We start from the raw sequence: 12952 nt of genomic DNA on the forward strand, positions 1-12952 counted from the left end.
TACAACCCCTGGGCCCAGTGTATCTTCCATGAGATGTTTACCAGTTTGCCCATCTTCAGTTTTTGGCTGAGGCAGAGGCAACTGGATGCCTGAGGCCTGAGGTTTCAACTGGGAACAAACACCAGCTTAGACCCTACTGAGGGCAGAGCTCTGGGGCGGTGGGGGATGGAGGGGACCCCAGTGGGGCTCCCAGAGGGGCTCAGATTTCCTGCTCAGACCCTAGTGTGAGAGAATGCAAACACCATTTTTCCAGCAGGAGAATCTCTTCAAATCCTCCAGCACAATCCCCACCCCTAGGCTCCTGAGAGCCTCATCCACTCTGCTCCAGACAAGTCCTTTCTAAAAATTTAACAAATGACAAACTACTGCTACTTGTACAAATAGAGCATAATTTATTCTCATGTTCATTCCAAGAAAAAGAGTGGTATGGTAAAAAGAGACACACAACTGGAGTAAAAATTCGGCCCCGGGCCAGGACAGAGCTGAATGGGAGCCTTTATCGGCTCTGGGTATTTTCAAAGGGGTGTGTGTGTGTGCGGGGGTGGGGGGGCAGTGAGGGAGTGGTGAGAGGGCACTAGGGGAAAAAACACTGCTGAGCAAAAAACCCTGACCCCATACGATCTTTAATGGTGAAAAAGCCAAGGGGTTTTCCATCCCATAGTAGGGGAATACACTATAAACCCCTTTTCCCATCAGCTTTTGGAATCGGCTGCAAGCCGCTGGTGGCCAGGCACAACCCAAAGTGTGTCCACTCGCTTCCCCAGGCCTCCTAGCCGATGAGCCGAAGAGGTCTCTTCATTAACAACAGGTTCAGTGGGGAGGGGCAGGAATGGCAATGGGCTTCAAGTGGTCAACTTTGGGCCACGATCACTCTTTCCACTGGAAAAAAGCTCTGCCAGAGCCTGGGCTTGCAACCCACACAGTGGCTTCCCTGCCGACACATCAGGCTGCATGCGTCCGACGGCGTATCGACCCCGGAAGCGGCATGGCGGCCTTGCGTCTAATGCCCGGGCCTGGGAGTCATTGGGAGTCAGAAGGACCTGGGTTCTCATCCCGGCTCTGCCACTTGCCTGCTGCGTTACCTTGGGCAAGTCATTTCACTTCTCTGGGCCTCAGTTACCTCATCTCTTAAATGGGGATTAAGACTGTGAGCGCCAAGTGGGACATGGACTGTGCCCAACCTGATTATCTCGTGTCTACCCCAGTGCTCAGTGAAGTGCCCGACAAATAATAAGCGCTTAACAAATACCATTTTTTAAAAAAAACAAACAAAAAAACCCCCCACCTTGGTCAAGAGAGCTGAATTTGGGTAGACGATGAGGAGGCATGTGAGCAAGCTGGTTTTGCTGGTAAAAGGGTGCCTGCCTTCTGGCGAGAAACGGATTTAAAAGCAAGATGGTTTTTCTCTCTTCAGTAAACAGGGACACTGACTTGGAAGAAAATGAAAGAAAAAACAAACCAAACTCTGAACCTTTAACTATCTGAAGCATCTTGGGGAAGCAGGGCAGGAGGCGGGAGAGTGGTGGTGGAACAGCACGGTGCTCTTGGTTAAAAAACAAAACAAAACACAACACATATATACACTGAATAAGAGTCTCTGCTTCCCCAAAACCATCTTCTTCGTTGGAGAGATGGGGATTCCAGGGCCGATCAGTGACACATGCGGGAGGTCATTTCCTTCTGCCCAAGATAACACAAGAAGTAGAATGAGTGCTGAGATGAATCAATCAATCAATGGTATTTCCTGAGTGCTTACTGTGGGCAGAGCACTGGACTAAGCGTTTGGGAAAGTTCAATACAACAGAGTTGGTAGACAAGATCCCTGCTCACAAGGAGCTTAGTCTACAGGGGGAGATGGACATTAAAATCAGTTACATATAGGGGAAATGGCAGAGTGGAAGGATGTGTAGAGAAGAACTGTGGGGGTGAGAGTGGGGGGAATATCAACTGCTTAAAGGGGACAGATCCAAACGCGTTTATGAAGTGGAAGGGAGGGCCAGCAGGGGGGATGAGGGCTCGGTCGGGGAAGGCCTTTTTGGAGGAGATGGGATTTTAGGAGGGCTTCAAAGGTGGGCAGAGTAGTGGTCTGTCAGATATGAAGGGGGACTGAGTTCCAGGCCAGAGGAAGGATGTGGGCAAGGGGTCGGCGGAGGGGAGCACCATGGCCTAATGGATAAAGCACAGGCCTGGAAGCCAGAGGATCTGGGTTCTAATTCTGGATCCATCACTTGCCTGCTGTGTGACTCTAAGTCTCTTAACTTCTCTGTGCTCCAGGTGCCTCAGCTGCAAAATGGGGATCCTGTTCTCCCTCCTACTTAGATCGTGAGCCCCATGTGGAACAGAGACCATATCCAGCCTGAGTGACTTGAATTGACCCCAGCGTTTAGAACTGTGCTTGACGTGGTATGCGTTTAACAAATAACATTAAAAAAAAAAAGATGAGATCGAAGGTTGACATGAGAAGAGCACAGTGTATGGGATGTGCTGTTGTAGTAGGAGATCAGCAAGGTAAGGTAGGAGGGGGAGAGCTGATAAAGTGCCTAAAAACCAATTGTGAGGAATTTCTGTTGGATGTAATAATAATAATAATAATGGTGGTATTTGTTAAGCGCTTACTATGTGCCGAGCACTGTTCTAAGCGCTGGGGTAGACACAGGGGAATGAGGTTGTCCCACGTGGGGCTCACAGTCTTCATCCCCATTTTACAGATGAGGGAACTGAGGCACCGAGAAGTGAAGTGACTTGCCCAAAGTCACACAGCTGACAAGTGGCCGAGCCGGGATTCGAACCTGTGACCTCTGACTCCAAAGCCCGTGCTCTTTCCACTGAGCCACGCTGTAGTGGACAGGGCCTGGAAGTCAGAAGGTCATGGGTTCTAATCCCAGCTCTGCCACATCTCTGCTGCGTGACCTGGGACATGTCACTTAACTTCTCTGGGTCTCAATTACCTCATCTGTACAATGGGGATTAAGACTGTGAGATCCACGTGGAACATGGACTGTGTCCAAACTGACAAGCTTGTATCTATCCCAGCACTTAGAACAGTGTCTCACACATAGTAAGCACTTAACAAATACCATTCAAAAAATACAACAAAGTTGGTAGATGAGTACTCTGCCCACAATGAGCTCCCTTGAAATATAAAATACTTGTACCACATTCTACTCCAGTTGGAGCAAGAGGTGTTTAGTCCCCATTTTCCAGATGAGGAAACCAAAGCACAGCGAAGTGAAGAGACCCGTCCAAGGTCACACTGCGGGCAAATGGCCGATCTGAGATCAGAATCCATGTCCATTGACTCCCAGGTCCGAGCTCTTTCCACTAGACCACACTGCTTCTGATCATTTGAAACTAGTGTGTGTGTGTGACTGAGAGAGAGAGAAAGAAAGAAAAAGAAATACCGAAATCAACTATTACTTGTTCTGGCAGCCTACTCACCAGTGGTTCTAACTCCTTGGTATCTATCAGATTAAACTCTTTCACAAAATAGTAGAAGTGCTTGTAGCAGGTGTTCACATGGGCCTCAGAGCCCATTTGAGTGATCCGATCAAAATGGTGGATGTAGACATGAACAAAAACTCGAAACAGCCTGGACAAGATCTTCTTCACCACCTGCTGGAAGTTCTTAGGAAATGGAGTTCCTAGAAGAGAGGAGACAGGAATCGGCAGTGAGCGAACCCCATGGCCGGACGGCCGAGCCCAAGGACCAGAGTGTCCGGATCTTCTGGACACAGGGAGCGCATCTCCCAACCCTGTTCTACTGGACTCTTCCCAAATGCTGAGACCGGGGCCCTCCAGACAGAGCTCAATAAATACCACTGGTCGATCTTCTCCCTCTAGACTGTAAGCTTCCTGTGGACAGGGAATGTATCTGTCATATTGTTGTTGTACTCTTCTAGGCCTTAATTCGGTGCCCTGGACACAGTAAGTGTTCAATAAATACCCTGGCAGCTGCCTGCCAGTCGATGATACCACTCTGCCCTGGTCACTTTGGCCAGCAATAGGTCCTAACAATAATGATCATGGTACTAGTGTGGTTCAGTGGAAAGAGGACGGGCTTGGGAGTCAGAGGTCATGGGTTCGAATCCCACCTCTGCCACTTGTCAGCTGTGTGACTGTGGGCAAGTCACTTAACTTCTCTGTGCCTCAATTACCTCATCGGTAAAATGGGGATTAAGACTGTGAGCCCCACATGGGACAACCTGATTACCCTGTATACCCCAGCGCTTAGAACAGTGCTCTGCACATAGTAAGCACTTAACAAATACCAACATTAATTACTTGTTAAGCACTTACGATGTGTCATGCATTGTTCTAAGTGCTAGTTAGTGGAGTAACAACAGAGATAGTAGTAATAGTAGGACTGTAAGCTCACTGTGGGCAGGGAATGTGTCTGTTTCTTGTTTTATTGTACTTTCCCAAGCGCTTAGTACAATGCTCTGCACATAGGAAGTGCTCAAAAAATACGACTGACTGGGGTAGCTACAAGTTAATCAGGCTGGACACAGTCCCTGTCCCACATGGGGCTCACAGACTCAATCCCCATTTGACAGATGAGGTCACTGAGGCCCAGAGAAGTGAAATGACTTGCCCAAGATCATACAGCAAACAAGCGGCGCAGCCGGGACTAGAACCTAAGACCTTTTGATTCCCAGGCTTGAGCTCTAGCCACGACATCATGCCGCTTCTCTGCCCATTAGGCACACTTACAACATGCTGGCCCGTCTAGTTGCTTGAAGCAATAGCGAGAAGCAGCATGGCCTAGGAGTCAGAAGGATCTGAGTTCTTGTCCTGGCTCCACCACTTGTCTGCTGTGTGACCTTGGGCAAGTCGCTTCACTTCTCTGCACCTGTTACCTAATCTGCAAAATGGGAATGAAGACTGTGAGCCCCATGTGGGACAGGTGCTGGGTCTAATCTGATTACCTTGTAGCTACCCCAGGGTTTAGTACAGTGCCTGGCACACAGTAAGCGCTTAACAAACACCTTCTAACCTTCTCTCTGTACCTCGATCTCATCTATCTTGCCGCCGACCTCCTCTTGGCCCCATCCTACCACCGGCCTGGAACGTCCTCCCTCCTTATATCAGATAATTGCTCTCCCTTCAAAGCCTTATTGAAGGAACATCTCCAAGAAGCCTTCCCTGACTAAGCCCTCCTCTCCTCTTCTGCTCTACCCTTACTTGCTCCTTCATTCATCCTCCCTCCCATCTGCACAGCACATACGTATATATCTGTAATCTATTTATTTATGCACGTATATTAATGTCTGTCTCCCCCTCTAGACTGTGAGCTCGCCGTGGTCAGGGAATGTGTCTGTTTGTTGTTATATTGTACTCTCCCAAGTGCTTAGTACAGTGCTTTGCGTTCAATAAGTGCTCGATAAATACGCCTGAATGAATGAAATACCACAAGGAGTATTATCAATAACAATAATAGTCATGGTGCTTACTGAGGGGCCATCGGATACAATGCACTGTGAAAAATGGACACGATGCACACGGTATGGTCCCCGCTGACAAGCAACCTCCACTCGATGGCGGGGAAGACGGACGTGAAAATATTTACATATGGTGACCGGAATAGATTATCAACTCTACGGCTGATTTGCCACATGTACACAAAAGCCCTCCGTGGTCCAGCGGGAACACCACCGGCCAATGTGAGAGAGTGTGAGTGGTGCTGCGCAAGCCAATGGCGCCATCACCAATCCTTCACCTGGGTTTTATATCCTGAAGTCTTCGTGACGGGCCCGAGGCTCACCTGCCACGTACGGCACGAGACTCCATCGTCAATTTAGTCACAAAGATACGCCGATTAGGCTATGTCACACCCACCAATGATGCACAGCTCTGTTGTTTTCTTACGCTTAGTAGACCAGAAATTTGGCCAGACTTACAATCAATCCATCCATCATCCAACAGTGGTATTTACTGAGCACTTGTCTGTGCAGAGCACTGTGCTGAGAGCTTGGGAGAGTACAGTAGATAAGCAGACATGACCTCTGCCCACAAGGAGCTAACGATCGTGTCGGGGAGACAGATGCTAAAATAAATTACAGGAAGGGGAAACATCTGAGTATAAGTACCTATACGTAAGGGGTGAGAGGGTGTGAGCAAGAGGTTGGCGGTGGGAGAGACGAGACTGAGATGCAGCAAGTACGTTAGCTGGAGAGGAACCAAGAGTGCGAGCTAGGATGCAATGACAGGAGACCGGGGATAAATAGGAGGGAGAGAGCCGATGGAGTACCATAAAGCCGGCAGTTGGGAGTTTCTCCCAGACGCAGAGAGGGACAGGCAACCGTCAGAGGTTTGTGAGGAATGGGGAAGACATGTGCTGAACGGTGCTTTAGGAAACTGTTGTGGGCAACGGGAGTGAAGTGTAGAATGCAGAGTGGGGAGAGAGAGGAGGCAGGGAGGTCAGCGAGGAGGCTGACGTAGTAGTCGAGTCAAGATGTGCCCAGCGCCTGGTCCATTTGGTGGTCGTTTGGTTGGAGAGGAAATAATGTGGAAGAAGGACTGACACACGCAACCCGTTCGAGGAGTTCGGACAGGATTGGGAGGAGGGACCTGGGGCAATAGCTGGATGGGGCGGTGAGATTCGGAGGAGAGGGGAAGCGTGCGTGTGTTCGAAGGCAGAAGGGAAAGAGCCAATGAAGAATGAGCAGTTAGAGATGGCAGTCAAAGAGGGCCGAAGGGTGGGCGCAAGGGTTTTGAGAGGGGGAGAAGGGATGGTGTCAGAGGAGCAGGTGGAGCGGGTAGATTTCCAAAGCAGACGGGTGATCACCTCTCGAGAGACAGCTGAGAAGGTGGAGAGAGAGAATGGTCGTAGAGGCGAGAAGTGAGGGGGAGTTTGGGGGGAGCACATGTCTGATGATTTCATTCTATCAACAAAAGAGTTGGCAAGGTCCATCAGGGGTGAGACAGGGGAAGAGGTTGGGGCACGGGGAGCTTCAAGAGGGAGGTCACAGTCTGCAACAGTCAGGTGGAGCAACAGGCACATAAGAGCCGATGGGGGGAGAGACATGTTGAGTAGAAGAAAGGGCAGAGACGCAGCAGGTGAGAGGAAACCAAGTGGCTGAGGGGGTCCTGGCGGTGTGAGGCCAGGAGCGGAGGAGGTGCGCTATGGAGGCCATCTGGGCCCCGGGGTTTTTGGGGTGGGGGGGAGGAGATCCATGGGGGGCAAGGGAGTGAGGGCCTTGAGTTCGGCAGTGAGGGTGGAGTTGAAGTCCTGGACTTGCGCATCAAGAGAGTGGAGGCTGGGTAGGGACTCCAAGTGGGGCACGAGAGCCTGGGCTAAGTGGAGGGGGATGTGAGATCGGAGGACCCAGTGTGGGGAAAGAGCGCAGACTTGCGGGGGGCAGGGGTGGTGGGAGAAAAGGAAGATGAGGAGGTTCTGGTGGGAGGAGGATTTCACGGCTGGGGAGGTTGGCAATGGTAAAATGACTGGTGAAAATGAGATCCGGTTTGAATCCAAGTTGGTGACAGGGTGAGGTGCAGTTAAAGAGGGCGAGGAAGCGGAGAGGAAATCTCCTCGGGGTGGCAGCCTGTCAACCGGGTATGCAATTTGGAGCCTTTCGACCTGTGTCCCCATGCTCTGAAGGGACCCCGTCCACTTCTGCCGCAACCCCAGTACTAAGTGATGGGGTAGATACGAGCTAATTAGTTTGGACACAGTCCCTGTCTCACGTGGGGCTCAGAGTCTAAGTAGGAGGGAGGAAGAGTTCATCCCCATTTTCCAGTGGAGGAAGCTGAGGCCCAGAGAAGTGAAGTGAGTTGCCCAAGGTCATACAGCAGGCAAGTGGCAGAGCTGGGATTAGAACCCAAGTTTTCTGACTCCCAGGCTGGTGCTCCTTCCACTAGGACACACTGCTACTTTTTTCCTGCTACTCCCCAACTCACCCCCTTCACTTTCATATTGCAACTCACTCTCAATTCTCCCACATCAGGCCCTTGGCTCATGCCTGGCCCCTGCCTGGAACACCAACTTCAATATGCCCTCCTACTCGATTAATTCTCCCAAACCTGAGGATGCTTTTATGCCCAACCTCAGCACTTCTGTGCCTACGCATACTCAAATTGTGCAGTCAAATTATACATTCAGCTATTCTAGCTTGACACACGTCTGGGGCTGCCTATTATATCCTTGGTCTTTTTCCTGTTCCCACCCTCCCACCATCTGGAAATAATCTGCATCTGTGTAGCTCTCCCTGTTGGACCATAAATTCCTTGAGACCAGAGAACAAACACATTGGATTTCTTGGTTCTGCTTTCCCAGCACACGTAGTATAGTGCTCTGGCCCACAGTAGGTACTCAAAAAACAAATGAATAAATAAATGTCATTCACTGATTGAAAACTTGGACTTTTTAGTGACTGCTTCCAAGAGCCCTAGTTTGTGCTTTGTGAACAGGAGGGTACGCAATAAATTCTGATTGGGGGTGGGGGGAGGAGAAAGAGGAGGAGGAAGGAGGAGGAGGAAGAGCAGGGAGGAGGGAGGGAGGGAGGAGGAGGAGGAGGATCCCACTACCTTCCTGAAAACAAACCAACCAAAAAAACTTGTCCCATCCCAGTCCCTCAGAGCTGCATAGCAGGAACAGGGAAGCCTCGCCACCCCTTCCCCCAGCTCAACCGTGCATGCCTCTGGGGATCTGGGGTGCCAAGGGGCAGTGAGAGTTGCCCATTCAGTCATTCAATCGTATTTATTGAGCCCTTACTATGTGCAGATCACTGTACTAAGCGCTTGGATTGTACAATTCGGCAACGGAGAGAATCCCTGCCCAACAACGGGCCCACAGTCTAAACGGGGGAGAAACAGACAACAAAACAAAACAGAACAAAACAAAACAAGCAGTCTGGCGTCAATATCAAGATAAACAGAATCATAGATATATACACATCATTAACAAAGTAAATAGGGTAATAAATAGTATATACAAATATGCACAAGTGCTGTGGGGAGAGAAAGGGGGAAGATCAGAGGGCGGGAGAAGGGGGACTGGGGAGGGGAGGAGCAGAGGGAGGGCCCAGAGAGCCGATTGGCTCGGTGCCAGGTTCTAGTCAATGTCAAGTCTCCTCAACATGGAGAGCTTCCTGGCATTTTTTTTCTATAGGAGAAACGTATTTATTTTAAATTATCTTATTTTGCATCTATTTTGAAATATATTTCCTTAGCTGAGAAGCAGTGTGGCCTGGAGTCAGGAGATCTGGGCTCTAATCTTTTTGTCCCTGGCCTGTGTGACCTTGAGCTAGTCACTTCACTTCTCTCGGCCTCCTTTGCCAAATGAGGTAAGATACCAGTTCTCCCTCCCTCCCCCTCAGAAGGAGAGCCTCAAGTGAGACAGGGACTCTAGCCGACCTAATTGATCTTATATCTCCCCCGGCACTTAATACAGTGCTTGGCAGAGAGCAAGTGCTTAACAGACACCACAGTCATTATGCCAGCTTTTTCTAAATCCCCAGAGATTGGGGCGGAGGGAGGGGTTAGGCAATTCTTCGCTACTATTTGGAACAATGCTCACAATTGGACAACCTTCTGCTCTTCCCTCAAGCTGCAGCAATTTCTGTTTTCTTTTGACAAATCAAAGGGCAGAATGGAAGACTTTTGGACCCTTTGGCATTCCAATTTATTTGGCTCCCTAAGCCAGGTCTTATCCCAGTGGTAATCAATAGGATTCCAACAGAGGTACCCACCCCGCTTCTGGAGTCATGGGTTTTGGCTGTTTCCTTCCTGGAGGTCTGGAATCCAGCCCACTGCCCAGCAGGCCAGGCTCCTTCTGAGTACTGGATGGGGCACACCCAGCCCACTCTCCCTCTTGAGCAGCACGGCCTCCCTACCACCTCCCCAGGCTCAGGAAGACACCGCCAGGGGGCTCCACAGCGGGGATGGAGATTCCCATGCAGATGAAACCGGGCCAGGGCGGGAGCAGAGGAGGGACAAAATGGGCCTACAGCCTTCCTGGATCGTAGCACTGTGAGGGGAAAATCGCCAGGTGGGGGGAAAAGAGGCTTGTGGGCGGGGTTGGGGAGGTCTCATCTCTCCCCCACAGCCCAATCCCAGCTACAATATCTCCCTTCTTATCCAGCTGCCCTGTGAGCCTAGCCATCAGTCTCACTGACCAACTCCACCTTTTCACTCATTCCTGTGCACTCAGTCCCGCCAGGGCGCAAGCTTATGCGGCCTGGCTCAGCTGGGACACTGCGACTGGTCGGGAACTGGGGGGCAATCGTCCAACAGTCCCACCTGTCTGGGAGTGGCTCACCGCAGTGTCAGAATCGACCGACCTATCAGCGGTATTTAGGGAGCATAGACTGTGTGCCGAATGCTGGACTAAGTGCTCGGGAGAGGACTATGCCACAGAGTTGGCAGACACCTCCTGCCCATAGGGAGCTGACAGTCTACAAAGGGGAGGCAGACAAGAAAACCAATTATAGAGAGAGTCTAAGGATACGTACCTAAGTGCTGAGGGGCTGAGGTGAGGATTAAAGTGCAAAGAGTAGGTCCCAGCGTGAGTTTTCCTTAGTAGGTACTCTTTCCAGCGCTTAGCACAGTGCTCTGCACACAGTTTGCGCTTAACTACTACTACTATGCTTAGTGTCCCTTTGGAGTTCTTTATTTTTAAAATTTTCCCATAATGCTGATGATGGTCAACCAATGGTATTTACTGAGTGCTGTGCAAAGCACTGCACTAACAGCTCGGGAGAGAGCACTACAACAGAGTTGGGTAGGTGCATTCCCTGCCCACAAGGAGTTTGCAGTCTAGGGGACTGGTACGGTATTGAAAATATCACTTATTAGAAGCCAAGCACTGGGGTAGATACGGAAAAATCAGGTTTGACACGATCCGTGTCCCACCCAGAGCTCACTGTCTGAGAGTGACAGGAGAACAAGTATTTTATCTCATTTTTTATATCATTTTATATCAGAACAAAAGAACTGGAAGCTGGCAGGGGGGGGCGGGCAGGCTGGTGAGAGACCTGTCCCAGATCAGGCAGCGGGCCAGTGGCTGAATGACGCTCCTCTGTCTTCTTCGACTCGGTCATTACAGTAGCTTCTCTGAAGTCTTGCGGCATCTTCTCAGCATTCTGATACGTAGAAGGAAAGCCCACGCAGGCACCTGACGATTAGAGCCCCTGTGTGCTTACTAAGGTTTTGGGGGGTTTTTTGTGCGTGTCTTTGGTATTTGTTAAGTGCTTACTACTTGCCAGGCATCATACTAACTACTTGGGTAGCTACAAGGTCATTCATTCAATAGTATTTATTGAGCACTTACTACACTATCCATGTCCCACATAGGGCTCACAATCTTAATCCACATTTGATAGATGAGGGAACGGAGGCACAGAGAAGTAAAGTGACTTGCAAAAGGTCATAGGGCAGACAAAGGGTGGAGCTGGGATTAGAACCAGGTCCTTCTGATTCCCAGGCCCGTAGGCCGTGCTGCTTCTCACACTACTTCTGGAGAAACGCAATCGGATCCAGGCACCTGTTTTTCAAAACTTTGACTGTGGAAGTTACTCCTACAGTCAACAGTTATTTATTGAGCACCAGACAGGCAGACCCCAGACTACAGCCTTATAACCCATGTTTTTGGATGCTTTAACCCACACAGGACACCCAGCCAGTACTGACATTTGGGCCAAAGGCCACAGAAAAGTCAGTCCCTCCTGGCCCACTGCTCATTTGGGCAGAGATTATTCATTCATTCATTAGATCGTATTTATTGAGTGCTTACTGTGTGCAGAGCACTGTACTAAGTGCTTGGAATGTACAGTTCGGCAACAGATTAAGTAAACTACGAGTAGTTAACTACGAATTCCTCTCGGTCTGGGGAATCGTTGTCCCCGGAGGGCCTTGAACTCCAATTGTCCAGTGCCTCAATGCAAGAGGCCACAACAGAAGGAAAGGCTAAGAAACTACGGTCACTCACCACCTAGCTAAAATTTGGGAATTGAGCCAATCAATTTTCAAGAAAACATGAATTTATTAAAAATGAGTGAAGGCGATCCTGACAGCGAGAGGAGTTTCAAGGTGAATCGTGGTGTTCAGAAGGACTTTTCCCGCTGCAAGGCGCTTTGTGGACAACAGAAATAGGCTGCTAGATAACCCAATTGGACAAATTCTTCCCAAAAGTTGAAAAACCAGTCCTACAGTCAGCAAAAGAAGTTTCTACTTCCGCCACCTCCAGCGAGGACCCTGCACCACACTGTAACCCGCAGCGTGGCATAGTGGATAGAGCACGGGCCTGGGAGTGAAGTCATGGGTTCTAACCCCAGCTCCGCACCTGACTGCTGTGTGACCTTGGGCAGGTCATTTAACTTCTCTGTGCCTCGGTGACCACATCTGTAAAATGGGGATTGAGACTGTGAGCCCCATGTGGAACAAGGGACTGGATCCAACCCGATTTGCTTGTATCCACCTCAGTGCTCAGTACAGTGCCTGGCACATAGTAAGCGCTTAACAAATACCATCATTATTATTATCATTATTATTTGAGATGCTTTGTTTCCATTTACTTTAACAAAGATGAACATTACGGTGTATAGCACATAAATGAGTTCCACAATACTCTTCATGAGGATGTGGAATGGAACCTAGTTCACAACTTGAAAAACAACGGATAAACGTACCCCACAATACAACCGTTCATGATCCAACGTTTCCAAGGAGCGTAACCGGGTTGTTGTCAAAAGGTGTGCTTATACCAAGTAGCTGAGAGAGTTAAAGACAGGTTGGTCCCTGCCACTCATGGATCTTACAATCTAAAGTGAGAGACAGGTAGGCAGAAATTACTTACACGTAGTGGGAGCAGGAGGAAGAACAAGAACATATACAGAGTCATCCTTCTTCTTTGAAGGACACGCCACTGACGGTCAAGTTCACTCATGAGTGTGAACTGTGGCTGAAAAGGCCAGTGCAGGATTCAAAGTCCCGGTGACACTGGGTGCCCCAAAAA

The 12952-nt window shown here is 49.7% G+C and overlaps 1 protein-coding gene across 1 annotated transcript in view; it reads right to left on the reverse strand.

The window, feature by feature from the left end:
• Positions 1–369: 369 nt before the first annotated feature.
• MOB3A (MOB kinase activator 3A) overlaps positions 370–12952 on the reverse strand; it is a 34887-nt gene continuing 22304 nt past the window's right edge. The window contains exons 3-4 of the mRNA XM_029057396.2: positions 3439–3641; positions 370–1680 (exon numbers count right to left, since the gene is read on the reverse strand). Of these exons, the coding sequence (XP_028913229.1) occupies positions 1651–1680; positions 3439–3641 (233 nt within the window). The 3' untranslated portion in view covers positions 370–1650. The remainder of the gene's footprint in view (positions 1681–3438; positions 3642–12952) is intronic.

Source organism: Ornithorhynchus anatinus, unplaced genomic scaffold (assembly GCF_004115215.2).
Source record: "Ornithorhynchus anatinus isolate Pmale09 unplaced genomic scaffold, mOrnAna1.pri.v4 scaffold_93_arrow_ctg1, whole genome shotgun sequence".
Classification (NCBI taxonomy): Eukaryota; Metazoa; Chordata; class Mammalia; order Monotremata; family Ornithorhynchidae; genus Ornithorhynchus; species Ornithorhynchus anatinus.